This window comes from Apis mellifera, linkage group LG3 (genome assembly GCF_003254395.2).
Source record: "Apis mellifera strain DH4 linkage group LG3, Amel_HAv3.1, whole genome shotgun sequence".
NCBI classification, from domain to species: Eukaryota; Metazoa; Arthropoda; class Insecta; order Hymenoptera; family Apidae; genus Apis; species Apis mellifera.
The window spans coordinates 4473486-4494783 of NC_037640.1; the positions used below are offsets into that span (position 1 = coordinate 4473486).

Consider the following 21298-nt stretch of genomic DNA (forward strand, 5'->3'; position numbering starts at 1 on the left):
ATTCTATGAATAATAAAAAATAATTATACATGAAATTAAACAAAAATAATATATAATTAAAAATATATATGTAAATTTTTTGCTATCAAAATGAGAATTCTTTTTCATATATATAAAAATGATAAGAATTCTTCAAGAAAAAAATGAAAATTGTAGATTCAAAACTTTTTAATGATAATTAATTAAAAACTAAAACTAGATAAGTAAATAAAAAATTAATAATTCTAAAACAAATATGTATAATGAAAATTGTAAATAGAAAGTACATATTGTACTATATTTCATACATTTTATCTTGGTGTGATAGATATGATTATATTATTTTATACACACCAAAATTTTCAAATTACATATATTCCTAAGCAATATATTTTATATTTAAATACCAAAATAATAAAGATTAATAATTCTTCAAACATATAATATAAATGTATGAAATCAAATTTTTGATATCACATCAAAAGATTTATAACAATAATTTGATAAATAATATATTTTTGAATATTTTTAATAAAATGAAATTTTAAAAATTTAATGTTTAAAGTTTTTTAAAATTAAAATCCTCAAATATATAATTTGCAATATTTATACATTTTTTTCTGTATATTGAAATATATTTTATAATATTAAATCGCATATCATATTTAAAAAAATCGAAAGTATAATTTCAAATTATTACAAACTTAATGAAATTTTAGCAGCACCTTTCCTTAGTAATATATATTTTCTATTGTTTCATTATATAACATTGGACGATATGCTATTAAGAATTAAATTAAAATTTTATATACCATTTGTTTTCAATTTGTAGTTAAATCATTTTTATATTAATGAATATCGCTCGCATTTACATTAATGTATATATACTCTATTGTGGAGGTGGTTGATATCCATAACCTCCATATTGATTTGGTGGAGGAGGTCCTTGAGGTCCAGGAGGAGGAGGCATATGTCCACCAGGTGGTCGCGGTGGATATTGAGGATATCCTTGTCCTGCTGGTGGTGGTGGATAACTCTGAGGATATTGTGGATGTCCATAATGTTGGCCAGCTTGAGGTGGATGAGGAGTATATACCTATAAATTAATATATTTTTTATTATATAAATTTCTATATATTAATAAAAATTGAAAAATAATTGATTTAATATTTTACTACCTGTGGTTGTCCTCCTGGTGTTGGTGGTACATATGTCTGTGTAGTAGCAGGACCATATCCAGGCTGTGGTCCTGCTCCTGGAGGTGGAGCAGGACCTTGAGGAGGTCCTGAAGGTGGTTGAAATCCACTAGGAGCAGGACTTTGAGATTGTTGCTGTTGAGATTGTGGTGGTGTCTGAGATTGTTGTTGAGATTGTTGTGGTTGATGTGGTGCCTGATGTGCAGGAGGTTGATGAGTTGATTGATGAGAGGGTTGATGTGGTGGTTGATGAGGAGCATGAGGAGGTTGATGTGGAGATTGATGTGGTGGCTGATGGGGTGGATGTGATGATGGATGAGGTGTTTGATGTACAGGATATCCAGATGGAGTAGGACCTGGAGGAGCATAATTTCCACCTTGTGAAGTAGGTGGTGGGGCACTATTTGGTGGATAAGTTTGAGTTGAAGCAGATGGTGTACTAGTTGGTTGACTACTCTGAGCATAAGTGTTTACTCCACTGGCAGAAGCAGTACTGAATGGTGGAGATGTAGAAGCTGGACCATATTGTGTTGCACCAGGACCAGGACTTGGTTGATTACCATAATTTGGTTGAGGACCAGTATTTTGTTGAGATCCAGCTTGAGGAGGTTGGGCACTAGAGGTAGGAGGAGCTGGATAATTTTGAGGTGGAACATTATTTGCATATGCTTGTGATGAAGGAGGAGGATAATTTCCAGGTTGACCACCTCCATATGCATTTTGAGGCGGAGCTTGAGATGGAGGTTGTTGATAATTTGGTTGTGGACTAGGACTACCATATTGTCCTGGTTGTTGTTGTCCACTTGATGGAAAGTTTTGTTGAGAAGGATTAGAAGGAGGATAACCTTGTTGATTGGGCGGTGGTGGTGGACCATATCCTGTAGGAGGTTGAGTTGTTCCTGGTGGTGGATATCCTGGTTGAGGGCCATAACTATTCACAGTAGTTGGAGGACCATAGTTAGGTTGTGTTGATGTGCTATATCCTTGTTGCTGAGAAGTATTTGGTGGCCCATATTGATTTGGTTGACCTGGAGTATATGCTGATCCCTGAGGTCCTTGATAATTAGAACCAGGATTTTGGTTAGCATACTGAGCAGGATAAGTTTGTTGAGAAGGTTGTTGAGGATAACCTTGAGGTCCTCTATATTGTTGTGGCCCAGGTGCAGCAGGTGGTCCTTTGAAATAATAGTATATTAAAATTAATAAATAATAATATATAATAATGATATATAATAATAATAATAATAGTAATATTAAAATTAAAAAATAATATTGATTTATAAAAATAAATTTTTTAAATATAATTATAACATACTATTTATAGCAGGTCCTTGCCCAGGCATAACAGGACCACGATATCCTTGTGACATTGGTTGCCCTTGACTAAAGCTTGACATTGGTAATGTTGGTTGACTATTTGGAGGCATATCACCTGCAGGACCACTTGATCCTGTAGGAGCATTAGGAAGACCTTGTGGATTCATCATACCATGTTGAGGACCATTAGGAATTCCTTGCGGAGGCTTATTAAAAAAGCAAAAATAATATTAATTTATATATAACTTTTACTTTAAATATTTAATCATTTAATAATTAAATATTTAAAATATTTCTTACTGGTAATAATGCTTGTATATTTTGATTTGCATCAGCAATGGATGCCAAATATACTAAATTCCGATGTAACATTTGCTGATATCTTAAAAAAAGAATCACAATAATTATATTAATATAATTTGGATATTGACTTTGAAATTAATTATAATTATGTATATTTACTGTATACATTCTTGAGGTTTTCCTTTATTCTGATATTCTTGTATTGTCTGTATTAGCTGACTATTTTCATCAAGCATCTATTGTAAACAAATTAATTTATATAAATGTAAAATATATTATTTTATACAAAATAAAAATGATATTTTAATATTTTATATTAACAATAATTCATTACCTTTTGTATTTGAGCAGGATTCGGTGGTGGCCTGCCGCGTTGAGCAAAGGTCACGGACATTTTTAAATAGAATCAATCGTCGAAAAATCACAATAGATAATATAGTAATTTACTGTTTTTTTTTTTTGCTCTTTTTTATTTAACTTGTGGTTCCGTTACCTTTCTCTTTTGTATTACTATATTCATTTGAAACTTTTAGGCTTTGTATCAGTATTGGTTGTTCATATTACTGCATCATATCTTTATCCTTAAAAGAGAAGCACTTTTAATGTAATTTTGCTTCAGAAATCCAAAAAATCACAATTTTATTTTATCAAAATTGATATTTATTGAAAAAATTCTAAATATAACAAATTCTTACTAATAATTGCTTTGTAAAATTTCTAGTTTTACAAATAAATTATGGTGGATGTCCATTTCTAAAATAGAGAGCTTGGGATAAGAGCGTACCAGTGGCAAATTCGTGAACTATCATAGCAAAATATACAGGATAATACGATATACAGGATAAGACAATCTAGTAAAAATTAAAGATCTGTTATTTATTTCTATTACCAAAAATTGTATAAAATATTAAATATAAAAGATTTTTAATAAAAATATAAAAAAATTATATATTTGTCAATAAATAATAAATTTAATAAATAATAACTTATTCTTAATAATCTTAAATAACTTAAAATTAACGGTAAAAAATTTTTATTTTCATTATACAATAAGAATTTTTATTATTACTTGAAATTTAAATATATTTTTCATATTTAATTTTATATTTTTAAATCTAAATATGCAAAAAATATTTCTTTTTTATTGTTGATATAATTTGAAATAATTTTTGTCTTTTACGTTTTAATAAAAATTTGTATTGAATTTTTTACATAAAAATGATTATATTTGTATATTTTATATTATATTATATTATATTTTATATTATATTATTACATCTATTTATTGATATGATTTGAAACACATACAATATGAAAGTTTTTTACGATTTTATCATATTACGAAACACGTAACCTTAAAGCACTAAAGATTAATTTATCTTTTTTTATAACAGGAAAACTTACTTTTTGCTGATACTTTTGCTAAATAACATGACTACGACAAAGGTAAATTGTAGAAATATAGAAAAAATAAATGTTATTAAAATAGTACACTTTTAGATTGAATTTGCAGTAAACATGACTTGTCAAAAATGTGTTGATTTAGTACGCAATACATTAACCGGTATAGATGGAATTGAAAATATTGATATATCATTAGAAAATAATAATGTTATTGTTGAAACAAATTTACCATATTCTATAATTCAAGAAAAAATTGAACAGACTGGAAAAAAAGCTATTTTAAAAGGATATGGAGGTAATTGTATAGTGCATTATATTTTTCTTTAATTTCTATAAAGTAAAAATTTACATAATTTTTCATAATATAGATACTTTTAGTGCTGTTACAATGTTAGGAGGAAATTCAGGATATACTGTAAATAATAAGATAATGGGTGTAATAAGATTTACACAAACTCCTGATGGTTGTCTTATAGATGGAACAATTGATGGTTTAACACCTGGTGAACATGGTATACACATTCATGAATGTGGTGATATTTCTCAAGGTTGTGATAGGTAAGCATATATATTTTAGGTTTCTTTTTTGTTTTAAATTTTTTGTGTTATATTTTTAGTGTTGGAGAACATTTTAATCCAAATAATACGATACATGGTGGTCCTAAAGATGACATATTTAAACGGGTAAATATTATAATTTATGTATGTAAACAAATTTAATATTATAATATAATTATAATTATAATATTATACTTAATTATAATGAATTATTTTTAAATAAAAGAAATATTACAGCATGTTGGAGATTTAGGAAATATAATGGTTAATGATTTTGGTAGAGCTACTTTTAGAATGATAGATAAAGTTATAGAAATAGCTGATATTATTGGAAGATCTTTAGTTATAACAGAAAAACCAGATGATTTGGGAAGAGGAACTAACCCAAAATCTAAAATAGATGGAAATAGTGGAAATAAGTAAATAATATTATATAAAATAATAAAATAATTTATATACATATGTTATATTATATATTATTATTGATATATGTACATTATAATTTGTAATGTTATATATTTTAGATTAGCTTGTGGTATTATTGCTCGTTCATCTAGTTTATTTCAAAATACAAAAAAGATCTGTGCTTGTGATGGACTTACATTATGGGATGAAAGGGATAAAACTTTTACAAATAAACATGATTATTCTAAATCAAGTAATAATTGTACAGTATTCTAAAATTTTTCAATAACTTTTCAATAACTATATAGGATAATAATAAATATAGTCATATTTATAGATTTCACATGAGCTTTTATACAATATATTTTTTATGCATGCATATTTTATGTTTGTCTATTATCCTATAATGAATAATTTTCATCTGTTTATAAATAATTTTAAAATAATTTGTATTTTTTTTAAACTTTTGACATTTTGTTTTTTTATTATTTTTATTTAATATTTTAAATGTTAACACTTAATAAAATTTATCCTTTTTCAGCAAAATTATAAATAACACATAAAAAACCCAGAAAATGGATTTTATAAAATAAATCATTCCAATAAAATGTTTCTCACATAATGGAAAGAGCATAAAAGCACAAAATTATATTTTTTATAATATATGAAACTTATATTAAGTTTTAATACTAATATTTTTCCTAAAATATTACATTTATTAATTAATTTAATAAAATAATTATATTTTCAATGTGTACATAAAAATAAAAGATATAATATAATTTGTGTATTTGTTACAAATATTTTTGTTTTAAGATTTTTTTTCATGCAAAATTCACTTTTTTTTGCCAAATTTATGTTATTTATACAAATTATTTTCAATTTTAAAACATTATAATATTATAAATCCTTTTATTTTCATTTATCAAGTCTAATGTAAACAAGTTATAAATGTAAATTTTAAATACATGTAGAATTAAATAATAATTCTTCATTTATTTATGTATAATTATAATAATATCAAAGCTTTAAGTGAATTTAACAAAAATAATAAACATTATATTTTAAATAAAAATATCATAATATATTCGTAATATAAAATAATACAATTTTTATTTTTTTTTTTTTCTCAACATAACCTATATTGTTAATAGAAAAACATCTTACACATAATATGTAAAAAATATCTTTAATATTTTGCACACGATTTATAATTTTAAATTTAAAGAAAATAAAAATAAAAAAATATAATGGGAATTCCTGGCTTAACCACTTATATAAACAATCGTTCAGATCGTTATTTGGAATATTATGAATTACAAAATTCATATTTAGTAATTGATGGAAATAGTGTCTGTTGTTCAATATATAATTTATATGCAAAGTGTAATTGTGCATTTGGTGGTGATTATGATAATTATGCACAATGTATATCAAATTTCTTTGATGATTTATTAAAATGTAATGTGACACCTTTAGTTTTAATTGATGGCGGCAATGAAGACAAAAAATTTAAAACTACTATAAGAAGGACTAAAGAGAAAATTCGTATCGCATGCTCGTTTTGTCCACTCAGTCAAAAGAAAATGAAATTTTTTCCTTTGTTAATACGAGAAGTTTTTAAAGAAATAATGACAGAAAAAAATATTCGACATGTGCAATGTTTATTTGAAGCTGATAATCATATAGCAGCAGTAGCAAGAATCTTGAATTGTCCAGTACTTAGTTATGATTCAGATTTCTATATATATGGAACATTATACATACCATTTGACACATTAGATACTTATGTAGTTAAAAGTTCAACTAAAAATTGTTATGTGAAACGCTGTAAGATTTATAAAGTAGAAAATTTACTTAAATCTTTTAAAGGATTAGATCAATCAATGTTACCATTGGCTGCAATATTATTAGGCAATGATTATGTAAAACGAAATACTTTTAAAAACTTTTTTCGTCACTTGAAATTAAGAGGTGCATCAAGAAAAAAACATAATCATAGACAGTGTCGCATAGAAACAACTTTAGCCTGGTTAAGTAAATATACTTTAAACAAAGCTATCATTGAAATTTTAAGTAGATTAACTAAAACTATACGACAAAGAATATTAAATTTAATAGAGATTAACATAAATGGTTATACAAATGTATCTGCTGAAATACTTATACCTCTAGGTTTTTCAAAAGATTATATTATTCATACTAATATTCATTATTTGAATAAAACTTTTAAGTTTGATGGAGATGTTAATACATTAACATACATAGAAGAAATTTGTGAAGAAGAAGATAATGAAACAAGTGAAGAAGAAGAAAATGAAGAAGAAAATGAAATTGAAATAATAAATATACTTGGTGAATCTGAATCAATATTAAAAAAAAAAGCTATTAGCAATTTGCCAGAATGGTTTATAAATGAATTTCTTATGGCTAGACTTCCAACATATTTTATAGATTTAATAATTAGACATTTATATATTTGTTCTGTACAAATAGAAGATTATCGTTATCCTCCCAGCATTTTAGCAAGTTCAAAAATTCTTAGTGTAATATTTGGAATTCTGAAATCAGGAATGAATAATAAAATATGTTATATGAGATATATGACAAGAAATCAAAATAAAATTATGAATTGTAACTTGCAGAGCACAAAAATCATATGTCACAAATTATATGGCACAGAGACTTTAGATATCTGTAAACTTCCTTCTTTATTCAATCTTAGAGAAATTTCTTTAGTTGTTCAAAAAGAGATTTTAAATAATACTCTAGGAATCACAAATATGGATTGTATATATGAACTTCCATCAGAATGGATGTTATATGTTGGATGTATAAAATATTGGATGCAACAACAAGACCATTCTGTATCTTATAAATGTTACTTATATTCTATATTTATTTCTATGTTGTTTAATATAATAGATTCTAAAATTGGAAGATACAGAGTTATGTACATTTTTCAAAATAAATATGGTCAAATAATTGCAAATATAAAACAAAAGAGGAAAGAAAATAATTTTAAACCAAGCAATATAATGAATGATTCAATCATTAAAGCTTATAATGAAATTGACTATGATGACTGTATATTAGCAGCATCATTTTTTATCACTCATTTTAATATGGACAAAAAATTATATACAAATCCAAAAAAGTATAATAGAGCTATAGTACATATATTTGCAGAATTTCAAAATTGTTTAAAACATACTATGAATTTAAATGCACTTTTGGGATATCCTTATCAACAAATTAAAATAGCAAATTTATTTAATGGTACTTTATTATATAATTTGTGTAATAATTTTAGAACACGCAATGACATTGAAGGATATATAAATGCTGTTCTTCAAATAGCTCCAAGTCTTTTGAGATTACTTAATATATTTTTATTAAAAATTAAACCAATGTTTCCATTTATGCTTCAAAATAAAATCAATTTGCTTAAAAAACAAAGAATAAAATCAAAACATTCAAAATCTGATAAAAATATTTCAGCTGAAAGTGATTCTGAATATTTTACTGCTGATGATGATTTATATGAATCATGTTATGATCCAAATAATCGTTTTTCTATGCTTAATCATTCATTATGATATCCATTTAATATTCCGATTGCGGAATCTTATTGTGTATTTAGAAATCAAGTATTTATTGTGTATTTAGAAATTAGGAAAATATTGTTAAATATTTCTATTTTTTTTTGTTCTATAATCTTTAATAAGTTTGAATTTAAATTAAAGATCGTATCGAATGAAAATGTGGAATTACTCGGTAATTAATCAACAACCAAGTAATTATCTTACTATGTTTATTATGACTCACCTTATAAAATTAGATTTAAGAGCAGATATATTATCGCGTCCGAATAATAGTTATAATAGTTAGTAATTTTTTAATAGTAAGTAATTTTTTTTCGATATATTTCTTATGAATTGTATATTTTTATATATATTGTATAATTAGAAATATAAAATATTTCAGCATCATGGTTGTAAAATTACAAATGTCACAATGAATTGTTTATTTGTAACTATTGTAATGAAAATTTAATACTTCAAGAAAACAAAAGTACAGTCAAAAAAAAAACTATTACATTTTTAAAAAATCTTATAATATTGTTAAATCATGGCGATATTATAATAAAATATTTATTTCTTAAATATAAACTAAAATTATTAATAAAGAAATTTATTTATAATATTTCATTTGAAATATTTTTTATTTATTATGATTGTCATTATTTTTGAAATATTTCATATTTTTGGTTCGTTTTTTAAATGTAGAATGATTTCTATTTTGGTTTTTGGTTTGTGAAATATGGAATTTAGACCACTGAAAATGTTAAAATATTTTTAAAAATTAAGACATTACTATAAAACATAAATCATAAATAAAAATTACAAAATGTCTAGTAATATTTATGATTACATTTTTATATATTTCCCAAAATGCAGTAAATGCTGTTTTAAGTGTATTTGCTTCTTGTCTTAAAGTAGGTAAGTAATACGAATCTTCACCATGTTTTAGTATTAATCCAACACGTACAGCACAATTTAACTTCTTTCTTAATTCTTCATTAAACGTTTTTATATTACTTTTAACTGGATAGGAATGACGTAAATATTCACTAATAAGATTTGATGGAACATAAATTTTAAGTAGTTGAAGTCTTTTTACAGCTTCAATTATCATCTGCGGCGTTATTGAAATATGACTACCTAATCAATTTTTACATAAAATAATGTTTAACATAGACATAATATAAAAATATATTTTGTGGAAACGATATGAAGAATAAATATATATATATATATATATAATACTTCATATCAGTATTAAATATATATATATATATATATATAATTTATATATTTTGTATATATAAATATATAATATCATAAATATATAATTTTATAATATCTTACATAATTTATCGTTATTAAAATTCATTTTATATTTCCGGGTGAAATCCTTTTTTTAAATTATTTATTTTATTTGGACATATTATTTGATGGATTTTAAATGATTATTACTTGATTCTAAAATTTATAAATAGTAAAAATCAATTTTATTAGTTACATTTTCATAAAATGAAAATTTTCATAAAAGGTTATAATAAAAAACAAACGTTTTCATGCAGTGCTTTTATAATTTGAAATCATGAATATTAAATAAATTATTTTAAAAATGCAAATTTCACATGTTTTATTTTTAAGTATATTCTTTATTTATTATTATATCATATATTACCTACACAATTCCAGTGATTCCATTAATATAAACAATTAAATCAAAATAATGCAATTATTTAAAAAGACACATATATGCATACATATATTAAAATCTGAAGTGGAATATATATTTTTTAATAATTATTTATATGTGATACTTTGTATGTATATATATATATATATATATATATATATATATACACAAAGATCATATGTTCGAATTTATAATATAAGAATATTAGATATTAAGATAATCATTTTTTCAATATTGCAGTTTTTGTATTTTGATAATTTTAATACTTAAAACATCAAATTATCATAAAGAATTTAAATATTTCAATATTTGTAATTTTTTTAACTTAAATTTAAATATGTTGTAATATAAAAATATCAGGTACTCTATGGAAAATATTTTACAATATGATAAATATTAAAAAATAATTAATCAATATTAATATAATCTAATAAAAATTTGTTTTCTTGATATTAAATTTTTATGCAGAGATATCAAAAAACACTTAATTTTAACAATGAATTTATAATAATGATATATGTAAAATTAAATAATAGAAATAGTATAAAGAGGAAATAAGTTTGAATTTTTGTGCAAAACAAATTACATAGATTACTACTAAACTACTTAAATATCAATTTTTTTTAAATATCCAATAAATAAATTTAAATTAGGAAATTTAATAATTTATGTATGAATTTATGTAAATAAAAAAATAAATTTAGCTAATTGCAGTATTTTAAAAAATTGTAAGTAAATATTTTATAATTTTTATATAAAAATTTTTATATAGATAGAAGTAGATAGAGCTATAATTAAGGAATGTTTCATTTAAAAAAAAAAAAAAACATATCTAATGAAATTAGGCTTAAATAAATAAATTGTATCAAATATGTGTCATCAGTAAAAAAATGTATAGTTAATATTATATATTATATATATAGTTAATATTATATATTATATATATATATAATAATAGTATATTATTAGAAATATTAGAAGAACAAACAATTTTTATCAAAAAGTATTATAGAATGATGTTAAAATTTTATATAATATATAGATTATTATATTAGCTTTTATAAAAAGAATAATTTTACACTAATAATAAATGCTTCATTATTTTAAAAACATTTTTCCATTATTTGTTTTATTAAAATATAATATATAATATCAATCAAAATGAGAGGACTATTTGGATACTAATTTTTCTTTTTTTACAGAAAAAAAAAAAAAATTAATTCTTACTTGAATGTTTAATGAATGTTTTATCTTGATATACTAATATAAAAAGTCAATTTAAAATTTACATAGAATTGATACAGAATTAGTGATATATTTGTTTTATTATCAATATTTAGCTTAATATGACATATACACAGTTAACTTTGAAAATCATTCATTATAAATTGTTATTTTAATAATATAATTACTAATATATAATATTCAACATATACTTTTATTATTATATTTAATTTTCAAAATAAATTTTGAAATATATCTCAAAAAATATTAATAATAAATTATAAAATACATTTTATAAATATACTTATAAAATATTTTATAAAATAATTATAAATATATTTATAAAATTGTATTATTATAAATATATTTATAAGTACATTTAGAAATTTAAATTATTAAATAAAACTATTATTAATGAAAATTACTCTAAATAAAAATAATTTCTATACAAATGCATCATAATATATTTATCAATATAAAGATGCAAATGATACAAAATAAATTTATGATTTAAATTATGTATTAATATTTTGGACATATTCTTATTTCATATGCGAATAATTATTAAAATTTGATTTTTACTTTATAAGGAATTTATTTTTGTTAATAATAATAATAAAATAAAACTGATGACTATTTAATATTTTCAAGATACAATTTCTTGATAGCCACTATAAAATTGAATTTATATTTCTCTTGAAACTGCAATTAGCTTTTTTTGTTTTATATCGCGATAATTCCAAGATAATCAAATTCATAGTAATGTACATGTTACATTACTATATTTTTATAATAATCTTATTATTATCATAAATACACTTTACTATTGAGCGCCTGCAATAAATACTACAACATTATTAGAATTTTTGAATAAATATATAATTATTTTCTTGTGCATTAGCACATGAAATATTATATACATAAGCTCAAAGAAATTCAATCTTTTTACCATGGTTAATTGTTGTGAAGAACAATTAACAAAGATTAAAAATATTATGTTATTATATAAATAATTACTAGAAAAGGCTAGATTTACATAATGAATGTATCATCAGTAATTAAAATAACAAAAGCTAAATAACATTGCACTGCGATTACCTGAATATATATCTTTATATGTGTAACTTTTTTACTCTATTTTTTAATGCACTAATAAAAAACAACGTGTTTTTTTGCTTCCACCAAAAATACGTTTGAATTAACTATTTTAGATTTTAAAATCTCATTTCAAGATTTTTTTTTACACAAAAGCTGATAATTCGAATTGAGATAAGATAAATAATATATACAATTTATACTACGATCTTATTAACGTATTTTCAACCTCCACTAGATTCGTCGGTCCATATTTTTACAAAGTATTGTACAGAAAAAACTATTACAATAACAAGAATTGTATCTATGAAGCTTTTCAACATATTTATACTATGATATTGATCACCCTGTTCTCTTTGTCTTATAGCAAGTTGCTCTAATATATGTTGTATACGATTTAATTTATCACCATATTCTAACATTTGTCGTTCTAATTCTTTAATAACATCTATAATCCTGAAAATATAATATCTTCTTGGTTAAAATTTATTAGACGTATATCGAGTATTATTGTAATAAAATTATAATAAAAAATTGAAAAAATGAAAAAAATTAAATAATTTACCTTGCAGCAGAACGTTTCCTTTTACCTATTGATTGACTAGAATCTGAATGTACCTCTGCAGAGGAACTTCCAGAATCATGAGCAGTTTCTGCTAAATTATTAGACAATTGTCTTTTAGAAGATTTTAATACAGAAAGTGATGAACGTGATTCAGCTTGAAGAAGTGGAACCTGTAACATAAAATATAAATTTTTAGAATATCTTATTTTGTATAAGAAAAAAAAAATAAGTGAAATGAATTATTTTTTAATATACAATTAAATAATTAAATAAAACGATTTTAATATTATTTATGTTACACATTAAAATATTAAAACATAAAATATTAAATATAAAATATAAAATTATTAAAATATAAAATAAATTATTAAGATGCAATTTATTTTATTAATTTTTATATCCTTATACCTGTGTTTGTGGTTCAGTAGAAACGATACTACCAGTACGCATAATCGGTGTTTTGTGTCTAGTTTTTGTACGTACTATATAATCTTGTTCATATTGTACAACATCATTTCTAGGATCCCATGGTCGAACATCTGCATGTCGATAAACCCAATTACCAGTTATAATATCCTGTTAATATAAAAAAATGATATTTTTAAATAGTTTATTTTTGAATATTTAAAAAATTTTTAATTATTTAATTTTATTAATATATAATACCTGAACAAAGTGTTTAGGAACCCATTCCTGTCCTTTAAGTTTTCGTTCTTTAGCACGCTCTCTCTGAGCTTCTTCTAATTGAGTTTTTGCTTCAGTGGCAGCAATTTGATCGTCTCGATTGATTGCTTGCGTAACATCATACCATAATTTTTCACTTTCCCACAGACCTTGATGTTCCAAAGGTACAGTATATTTTTTTAATCTTCTTTTACGTACTTCTGGAGTGGGATTAAAGAATACATTTTCTTGCTGTAAAATTAAATAATATAATATTGATTTATTATAATAAATAATTCATAGATAATAAATAACAAAATTTTATTGTCTGATTAGACATACTCCTGTTCTTTTATCAGTAATTAATATTTGACCATCCCAATAGCCTGATATAGTAGCAAGAGTTTCTTTGCCTAAACGTATTCCTCCTGTAACTTGATTCATTTGTTCTGCACCCCCAAGAAATGGCTATTGAATAAATGATTAATTAATTTTGTTTATTATTTTACTTTTGTATTCCATATTACCTTAAGTTTAAATTCCAATTCAGTATGATAACCTGTTTTCTCGCAATTTATATGAATTTTTCCACCTAATTCCATTGATAATGTACCCATAAGAATTCCTTTGCAATGAGCATAAGGTATTGTCATTGTATAATCTTCTCCCCTAGGTAACATTGTTAATATGGCAACACCATCTAGGACTGCTGATGTTGAATTTCCTGAGAAATAAAAAAAAAAATATATATATATATATATAAAAATATATATATTTATATATAACAACTATATTTTAGAAACATCTTTTAGAAAAAAAAAAAAAAAAATAAGAAAAAAATTACCGTAAAATTTAGATTTTGCAATAATTGTAGCACTAATAGTAAATCCATCTTGTCGATTAGTAACATAAAATCCTGATATAGGTGGATGATGAGAAAGCTATTAACATTAATATGTTTATAATAAATATATTATAATTATAAAAATGGCAATACATAAGTATAATTTAAATAATTACTATACCTGTTCAGCTATATAGAAAGTTCTTGAACCATTAGGATGCTGCCAATAGCAGCGAAAAGTTTCACCCAAAAGCGGATTATAAGGTTTCTTTAAACCTTGAGGTTTTTTATAAAATCCAGATAAATACCATTTAACAACACCTTTCATACGTGTAAATGCATCATCTTCTACTACTGCTCTGTAAAAGCAAAAAACAAAACATACATCATATTTTTATATGAATACTTCTCGAAATCTATAAATTTATACTTACTGAGACAATAAATCTGCATGGTAATAAGAATCAGCCAATTTTTCTAAAAACGAGCGAGGTTCTAAAATAAAAGTCGGTAAGACGACTTTTGATAAATCCATGCCTGGTCGAACTTGTTTCATTAAGAACCATATTAAAGATTTTTGTTCTTCTTGTAATTCTGTAACTACCTCTCCAGCCTATATATTGAATGTAAATATAAAAAATTTAAATAATCTTAATTATAAATATCATACATAATATTATATAATTTTTTACCGCTCCAAGAACTTCTTGTTCATTTGCAGCATATGGAGTTTCATTAATTACTTCTTGTTGATCTTCCTTGGCGGATCCTTCAGATTCACTATCCGAAGCGCTAATCTCTGCATCAGCTGTTACTCCATTTTCCGGTTGGCTAATATCGTCCAAATCTGTATGTGAGGAGTGCAGAGGATCTAGCATTACTACTGGGGTATCATACTCCAAAACATGTATAGAAGGAACAGTCATACGACGAATGCAAGATGGAATTGGTTTAGAAGAAGAAGATTCAAAATGTGAATAAATATTTCCATCACCCAATGCATCTACAGAATTTGAAGATAAAATAATTTCTGTATCTCCAGCAAGAGTTGTAGATCTATCACGAAATTGTTTGTCCCAATATGCTACTGCATGGTATAATTGTTCAAACATTGGAGTTGGTGAAGGACAAATGCTTTTAACATCATCATTTGTCATAGATGCTATTGCAGGTTGAGGATATAATAACAAATGTTTTTGAGATGTTGTAGGTGATCGAGGAGCATAATTAGATAAGCATACTAGGTATCAAAAGCAAGTATTTTAGGTAATATGTCAGGAAAGGAATAATAATAATGATATAATTAATACCATTAATTTTCAAGAATAAAATTTAATCAAATATTTTTTTTGAATACTATTCTTTATAAAAGTCAATTATAATATATCAAATATAAAAATCAATTATAATATTAAATGTAATAAAAAATTATTTCATATTTCATTAAACAAATTTTTGTTAAAATTTAAAAAGAATCTTTATTTTTTTAATGAATGTTAATATTTTGTAATATATTTGTTTTACTTACCATGTTCATCAAAATGTTTTTCATAATCTGCTTCACTCCATTGAGTTTCATGAGTTGTTGTAGTATCATGTGGTAAAGTACGTGGCAATGCACTTGTTGAACGTACTATTAAAGAAGAACAACGTAAAGATAATTCAAGTGCATCCAACCAACATTTACCAGCTGCTTGAGAAGGTGCTCTAAATATTAAGTAAGATGTTGGCAAAGGTTGTACAACAGCACCTATAAAAATAATTTAATAAAAATATATTTTTTAATTTATAAAAAATTTTTTATTTACCAATAGCTTCTTTTTCTGGACCTCTTGGAGCCCATATTGATTGTTCCAAAGGATGAAACAATTTAAAACAAAATCCATCTTTTTTACTTGGACGTTCTATCACTTGACATGTATTAAGTAAAACCGTTCCTACCCAATGATTGCTCTGTAATAATTATTTAAGTATAATTTTGAATGAAATAAATAAATATTTTAGTTAAAAGCAATATAAATGAGCACTTTTGCTTTTGGGCTTTTATATAGCAGTAGCAAACCAGGCTTCAGAATACACCACAGTTTTGTCCAACTTTTTAATGTACCACGAACTTTGAGCCAATCACTCATCACAATAACAGTTGGATCTTTAAAAGAACTTAGAAGTTCATCAGCAAATCTCTTTTTTTCCATTCGATAATTCTTTCTTTGAGCTTTATATGATTCTTTCCTTGTTAACTTACAAGAATCAAAAGACTAAAATAAAAAATTTATATATATATATATATATATATAGAAATATATAAATTTTCATAAAAATAAAGTAATTTTATTTTAAATCTTTAATTTTATTTTAAAACTAAATATTTCTTACCTTATCAGAAACATTATCTGTTTTTTGATTTGCTTCTCCCATTGATGTAGATAATCCTATAACAAATAGATTATACAAAATCGCATAATTAAATATTAATCAAATATTAATATTATAAAAACAAAAATATAATTACAATTATAAAATTTAATTTAATAAATAAATCTTAATATTTACAATTATTTATGAAAATATTAAATAATCGCAATATAGAATATAATTATATTATGGTTTTAATAATATAATAACTATGTTATGGTTTTAATAATTATATGATTAAATTATATAATTTCAAATAATATGTGTTGAATAATTATTAAATAAAATAGATAAAAATGACTTTTATAAATATTAAATATTTATGAATATTTTCATATTAAAGTGTTTATAAAATAATTAAGATATGCAGATGACAATATTTATTTAAAATTGATAAATGATTTTATAAATTTTAAATAATAATTTTAATATACTTTTTTTTATTTATAAATAATTAAAACTAAAAGCTTTAGAAATAATCATTAGCTTAAAATATTCATACAACAAGCTTGATAAGTATTTTAATTTTAAGAAAATGCAAACTTATTGATCTATAAAAAAAAATTCAAAATTAAAAGATAATTAAATTTTTAAAATTAAAAAAAAGAAATAGGATGCAATTTTTTTTAATTAAAATAATTATTTTATATAAATAAAATTATTTTATACAATAAATCTCTATTTAACATAATGCATTATGCAGTTAGCAGCATCTTTTCAAAATAGATTTTGAAATTCCATGTTCTTTTTATCTATGTTAAAAATTATATTTAATAAAAAATATTGATTGCATTTATTTTAATTATAAATTAAATAACATAAGACTTATAAACTATAAATTTATATATAATTATTATACAAAAATATTATTTACTTAAAATTTATATTCATAATAAAAATCTATTTAATATATATCATCTTTCAGCCAAAGATTATACGATATATAAAGATTACATTTCAGAGCTTATAAATCTGAATAATAAAATATGCATGATATAATATATATATATATATATATATATATTATATAAGCCGAACAGGAAATAAAAAATATGCAATTCATTATAGCTAATCAACTACTTGAATAAGTAAAAAATAATATTAATTTACATAAGAAAAGCACCTGATAAAGTTTGAATTATTGTCCATTATGATATTAACATAGCTTTGTGTTTATACCTGGAGAAAGTGGAGGTGCAGCAGTTGTAAAATTTACACTTGTTGATAGGGACTCTGTTGATGGAAGTTTAGGTAATGTTGCAGATTGAACTTGAACACTGCTTCGTCGAAGTTGTTGATCCACTGGTTCTATATATTTAGTTTTATATTTTCAATCACAATTACTATTTATCAATATTTTTATAACTGTTTCAGAAAAATATATTCTTCAAATTTATTTAGATATCTATCTTTTAAAATCACAAACTCTTAAAATTTTTCAAGTCTAAACTATTCAACAGCAAAAATTCTAAGATTAAATTACATCATATTGCATTCTAGTAAAGTATAAATTTATATAAGTTTTTTGCAACACTAATTGTGAATTGCTAATAATGTTAATTTTCAAAGAGAAGATTTGTAAACATAATTATATACAATATAGTTCCAAGTTTTAATTTAATATATTTAAAATATATTATTGTAAAAGCAAAAAACAAACAAATATGTACAGATATATAAAAATATTTTTGCATGCATAAAAAGAAACATATTTTTTAAATATATATTACATTGTATATTTTAAATATTCATAAATATTTTTCTTAAAAACTACTAAAAATTATAAAGCAACATTAATTTAACAAATTTAAATATTAACATGCATCAATTATATTACGTAACATGTAATTATTCATGCATTAAAAATATTGAAATTATAAAAATTTGTTTTAAAAAAAAGTTTACATATAATATACATATATATTACATATAATACTTCTTAAATAAACATATGAATAAATGTCCATATTATACAATATACTAAAAAATAAAAAAAATGTGCTAACAGCATGAATGTATTATGTTAATTTAATATTTAATAGCATAGCATTTTAATAATTCTAATAATATAAATTATTTTTTTGCTTAATGATAATATTAATAAAAATCATATTTAAACATTAAATGAAATCAATTTATATATAATAAATTTTATTTATAATTTATTTGATAAGATGATAATATAAGAAGTTATTGAAAATGAAAAAATGCTAATAATAATCTAAAAATAAAATATTTTATATATATATATATATATATATATATATATATATATATATATACAGTATATACATATATACATATATACATATATATGTATACACATATATCTACTTATTCACTTTTGTGATTTTAATATCGAAGCTTGCTACTATATGCACACAATATATATTAATAAGCCTACCTAGCTTACTTGGTAATGTACCATATCCACTGTCATTAATACCTTTAAATAATAGTTCACATAATATTTTATATATTATTAAAATAATAAATAATCATTAAAATATATAATTAATAAATATTAATATAATATATAATAGATATATATATATATATATAAAATATATATAAATATCATAATATGTATATGTAAGTTCATATATTTCTTTATAAAAAAAAATATAACAAATTAAAATTGAATATTAGATAAAACAATATATATATAAAGAAATTATTTATTAAATTTACTAATTTGCAACAAAGCTTTTTTATTTTATATTTTATATTTTTCTGATATAAATATATAATTTTCACATATATATTATATGATTATACATACAATTAAATTAATATCTATATCTAATCAATTATTATAATCAATTATTCATTAATAATATTTCTTTAAATCTTTATCATATATTTATTCTTAAGAATATAAAAGTTAATTTAAATTATAAAATTTAATTCAATATGATACTTACGATTACTTAATGATCTGCTTACATTTGGTGGTGTCATAGTTTTAAAAGACTCAGAAGTATTTCCAACAGACATAGAATGAGTTTCTGATTGTGATCGATGTTCACCTCCAGGTACCACAATTGGTTGGGAAATCATTATGAATCTGCCACATATTTTTAAATATATACTTTTAACATACATAATTTTATGTATATTAAATTAATATATAAATAATATATAATACATAATATATAATAATAAATAAATAATATATAATAATAAAAAATATATAAATTATTTTAATAATAATAATAATTTTATAATAATTTTATTATAATAATTTTATAATAAAATATTAAAAAGTAATTAGATCAAATAGACATTTAAAATACTAATATTTACAAACTAAAAATATAATATAAATATATATAATAAAATAAATATATAAAATAAATATATAATAAAATATATAATATAATAAAATAAAAGTAATCTTCAATTATTAATAATTGCTAGAATTAAAAAAATTAAAAGAAGCAATAGATAATTTATGTAATACAAAGAATAAATATATGTAATTATAAAATGCTATGTAATGATGATTAAATACCATTTATGATACAATTTTTTACAAACTAAGCGTAAAAAGATAATAACAATTAATTAAACAAAAATAATGAAAAAAAGATATATGTAAAATATGTCAATATCTCATTCATTATTTATATGATCAAAAGTATATAAATTTATTTTTAAAATAAATACCTACAAAGATATTACGTAAAGTAACCATAACATACCTGATTTTGAACAATTGTTTGTCCAGTCAATACTGTATAATAATTTATTACACTTAGAAAAAAATATTAGAGCACAAAAAATAAAAATGTAAAATTTATATATATTTACTATTATATATAAAATTAAAATAATTAAATTTAATACATATATATACTTGCAAATTAAATAATTTTTTATTGATGTAAGAATAAATATCCGAAGCAAAGAAAGAGCTATATGTATATCAATGTCAGGCTACGACGGCGCGAGCGCGAAGTCCGATGTTCCATTGATCACTTACTAATAACATATGGATCTGCCAAGTTACTCACAATCAAAACGTATGACGCATAAATGTCGCAAATATATTTTCTA

At 22.2% G+C, this 21298-nt stretch overlaps 5 protein-coding genes across 18 annotated transcripts; 2 read left to right on the forward strand and 3 right to left on the reverse strand.

Moving 5' to 3' along the window:
- Positions 1 to 612: 612 nt before the first annotated feature.
- On the reverse strand, positions 613 to 3626 carry LOC552613 (basic proline-rich protein). Its single transcript, XM_006559694.3, has 7 exons — positions 3491 to 3626; positions 3130 to 3376; positions 2955 to 3031; positions 2793 to 2874; positions 2491 to 2698; positions 1158 to 2350; positions 613 to 1075 (listed from the first exon to the last, which is right to left on the reverse strand). The coding sequence occupies exons 2-7, from the start codon at positions 3187 to 3189 to the stop codon at positions 869 to 871; spliced, it is 1827 nt and encodes a 608-aa protein (XP_006559757.1). The 5' UTR covers positions 3190 to 3376; positions 3491 to 3626; the 3' UTR covers positions 613 to 868.
- LOC552629 (copper chaperone for superoxide dismutase) lies at positions 3609 to 5965 on the forward strand. 5 transcript variants are annotated; one of them, XM_006559699.3, is made up of 8 exons: positions 3609 to 3817; positions 4190 to 4241; positions 4296 to 4494; positions 4568 to 4757; positions 4817 to 4901; positions 4995 to 5176; positions 5282 to 5424; positions 5704 to 5965. In XM_006559699.3, the coding sequence occupies exons 2-8, from the start codon at positions 4227 to 4229 to the stop codon at positions 5712 to 5714; spliced, it is 825 nt and encodes a 274-aa protein (XP_006559762.2). In that variant the 5' UTR covers positions 3609 to 3817; positions 4190 to 4226; the 3' UTR covers positions 5715 to 5965. The 5 variants fall into 5 exon arrangements, with proteins under 5 accessions (XP_006559762.2, XP_016766981.1, XP_016766982.1 ...); XM_016911492.2 differs by lacking the exon at positions 3609 to 3817 and having other exon boundaries at positions 4097 to 4241; positions 5282 to 5415; positions 5704 to 5722; XM_016911493.2 differs by lacking the exon at positions 3609 to 3817 and having other exon boundaries at positions 4098 to 4241; positions 4817 to 4883.
- Positions 5966 to 6397: 432 nt separating this feature from the next.
- Positions 6398 to 9112, forward strand: LOC100577681 (protein asteroid). The gene has a single exon (XM_026439675.1). The coding sequence runs from the start codon at positions 6413 to 6415 to the stop codon at positions 8759 to 8761; it is 2349 nt and encodes a 782-aa protein (XP_026295460.1). The 5' UTR covers positions 6398 to 6412; the 3' UTR covers positions 8762 to 9112.
- A 274-nt stretch (positions 9113 to 9386) lies between these two features.
- LOC113218638 lies at positions 9387 to 10441 on the reverse strand. The gene is made up of 3 exons (XM_026439638.1): positions 10423 to 10441; positions 9597 to 9886; positions 9387 to 9500 (listed from the first exon to the last, which is right to left on the reverse strand). Exons 1-3 carry the CDS (start codon positions 10439 to 10441, stop codon positions 9387 to 9389), a joined length of 423 nt encoding a protein of 140 aa, XP_026295423.1.
- A 2449-nt stretch (positions 10442 to 12890) lies between these two features.
- LOC552573 (oxysterol-binding protein-related protein 8) lies at positions 12891 to 21241 on the reverse strand. Of its 10 annotated transcripts, none has more exons than XM_006559683.3 (19): positions 21103 to 21226; positions 20944 to 20975; positions 20164 to 20306; positions 19644 to 19685; positions 18419 to 18547; positions 17201 to 17256; positions 16852 to 17082; positions 16633 to 16777; positions 16353 to 16574; positions 15517 to 15671; positions 15259 to 15437; positions 15006 to 15183; positions 14825 to 14921; positions 14508 to 14704; positions 14323 to 14448; positions 13984 to 14232; positions 13726 to 13893; positions 13318 to 13487; positions 12891 to 13208 (listed from the first exon to the last, which is right to left on the reverse strand). In XM_006559683.3, exons 3-19 carry the CDS (start codon positions 20297 to 20299, stop codon positions 12977 to 12979), a joined length of 2712 nt encoding a protein of 903 aa, XP_006559746.1. In that variant the 5' UTR covers positions 20300 to 20306; positions 20944 to 20975; positions 21103 to 21226; the 3' UTR covers positions 12891 to 12976. The 10 variants fall into 10 exon arrangements, with proteins under 10 accessions (XP_006559746.1, XP_006559747.1, XP_006559748.1 ...); XM_006559684.3 differs by having other exon boundaries at positions 21099 to 21225; XM_006559685.3 differs by lacking the exon at positions 20944 to 20975 and having other exon boundaries at positions 21103 to 21241.
- Positions 21242 to 21298: the final 57 nt, after the last annotated feature.